At 38.0% G+C, this 2581-nt stretch overlaps 1 protein-coding gene across 1 annotated transcript; it reads left to right on the plus strand.

The window, feature by feature from the left end:
* Positions 1 to 589: 589 nt before the first annotated feature.
* Positions 590 to 2165, plus strand: LOC149154123 (acid phosphatase 1-like). Its single transcript, XM_089439329.1, has 3 exons — positions 590 to 1133; positions 1476 to 1685; positions 1760 to 2165. Exons 1-3 carry the CDS (start codon positions 751 to 753, stop codon positions 1935 to 1937), a joined length of 771 nt encoding a protein of 256 aa, XP_089295455.1. The 5' UTR covers positions 590 to 750; the 3' UTR covers positions 1938 to 2165.
* The last annotated feature ends 416 nt before the right edge of the window (positions 2166 to 2581 follow it).

The following is a 2581-nucleotide window of genomic DNA, read 5'->3' on the forward strand; positions in this document are numbered from 1 at the left end:
TATAATCTATCATAGACAACTTTAGTTTAATGTGGAGAACCATGGTCACTCATAGTGAACCATTTCTGGACCATAATCCACCCTTCTCAACAATAATTTTACCATATTTAACCATAAAGGCCAACCATAACCTACTATTCCTTCACTCAAATAAATTGATAGATTTTCAACCAGCACAACCATATAATAAAATCATTAAAATAAACTCCTCATCATCATCATCTTCCACCTTCAAATAACATTAACTTTAAAAATTAGAAAATAACACACATTTCAGCACGTTGCTAACATGGGTATACCACTCTAATCTCTTAATCATGGTTATACCACTCTAATCTCTTAATCCTCATATACTTAACTACATCGTTTTTCGGATAAAATAATATAAAATGAATATCAATTAGAAAATTGAAAACGTGAAATGGCAAGTCCATTATGGATAAACATGTGGCGTTGGCTGACAGCTAATGTTATTGAAGAGACATGTGACTGAAAATAATTATAAACTCACCTACAGCTATCTCTAGAACAGGACTGGGCAATTATTGGTCGACAAGCATGTGATAGAGTACTTTTCTTTTTTGGAAACTTTGGAAATTGCAAATTTGCATCGCTATTCTCGCAAGCGTGTCGCTACAGTCGACACTGTACTGTACAAGCTCTACAGCTTTCCAGGCTGAGATTTGGTGTTATATAACACCGTTTGCGACACTCTATCTCCTCACTCATCTCGCCCCTGCTTCTACCAACATGGCCTTCACGTTGAAGTCAGCAACCAAACTCCCGTTTGTTTTGTTCCTGCTCCTGCTCAGCACGGCTGCAGCCAATGGGTTGTCAAAGCCCAAGTCGAAGGTAGGCCGCCGTTCGGTCTCCCGGTGCGTGGCCTGGAGATTGAACGTTGAGATCGGCAACCTCAGAAAATGGGATGTCGTCCCATCAAAATGCGTGAGCTATGTGGAGAAATATATGATGACAGAAGGTCAGTATTGGGAGGATTCGAAAGTTGCAGCGTTAACCATTCTAGATTACGTCAAAACGGTGAAACTTGGCGGAGATGGGAAGGACGCGTGGGTGTTCGATATTGACGAAACCCTTCTTTCCAATATTCCTTATTACCAAGGACATGAATTTGGGTAATTCTCTATATTACCCATTCTCTTCATTCCTCTGTGTCTGTTTATATTTCATTTTTCGTCCTCAAATTTGTGGGGGATAATATGCAGGATAAAGTGTACATCTTAGAGTTTGATGGGTTTTAATTTTTGGGGTTTGAGAGTTTGATGGGTTTTAATTTTTTTTAGGGTTTGAGAGTTTGACGGGTTTTAATTTTTAAGGTTTTAGGTTAAAATTTTTAAATTATTTTCAATGGCCTAAATAGTAATAGCATCTTCATTAGTGAATAACCTAACCTAAACCTAGTAAAAAGAAAAAACCAAAAAAAAACATGACAAGGTTTTAGTGCTTTGTTTTAACAGTGGCGAGGCTTTCAATTCGAAAACATTTGAAGCGTGGGTATTAGAGATGAAATCGCCTGCGCTGCCGTCGTCTCTGCTACTATATAACCATTTGTTAGCTCGGGGTTTCAAGATCATGCTCCTAACTGGCCGGGACGAATCTCAAAGGAATATAACGGTCCATAATCTGTCTGAGGCCGGCTACACGGGCTGGTCTAGTTTGCTACTCAGGTAGAAATCGACCTAACTATTTATATGATAATGAATAGGAAATTAATATATATGTGGAATGTCTGAATTGCAAGGGGGGAGAGCGATCAGGGCACCCCGGCCTCTGTGTACAAGCCCAAGAAGAGGGGAGAACTTGTGAAGAAAGGCTATCGATTATGGGGAAGCGTGGGCGATCAGTGGAGCGATCTGAGCGGACCCTACGAGGCATCGCGCTCCTTCAAGCTTCCCAATCCTATGTATTTCATTAGTTAAAATAGCTTGCCAAAGTCTCCTGGATTCTGTGTCACCAATAAAATCAGTCCATCACAGTGCGCATTTGTGGTCAATCCAGAGTGTTAATTGTTATTCTCTTTTAATGTAGGAAGGAATTATTTGTAATCGATTCACAGTCGGTTTGGTTATGGTTATTGGTTTTCGTTTTTTACATAAATGTAATTTTGCTATGAGATATATAGTTTAAAACTGATGTTACGACTAAAAGTCTACGTAATCTTATAGACTGCCATGCTCGTTTCACATGTTTCCCGTCTGCCGGCTTGACTTCAGTGATGATTTATTTTTTAAGAAAAGTAGAGGACACAAAACATAAATTCACTCACAAAATATATTAGCAGCAGTTTTTTTAATATCTCGATATGTCATCACATGCAATCACACATTAAAAATAATGTATCACATGATTTAATTCGAATTTATACCCCATCATTCAATTAACTAACTCTCTAAATTTAACCACTTCCACGAACCTAAATAATTACAATTTCATACGCTGTCGAAAATAGATACAGAAATATAATATTATTATAATTAAAAATGTTGCACGTACACCTTTAACATATATTGGAAAAAGATATAGTCACTCCAAAGTGTGAGCGGAAGTCAGACTTGCACGGCAG

The sequence above is a fragment of the Pinus tabuliformis genome, chromosome 9 (assembly GCF_031772625.1).
Source record: "Pinus tabuliformis cultivar Carrire ecotype Pingquan chromosome 9, CPIR1, whole genome shotgun sequence".
Lineage (NCBI taxonomy): Eukaryota > Viridiplantae > Streptophyta > Pinopsida > Pinales > Pinaceae > Pinus > Pinus tabuliformis.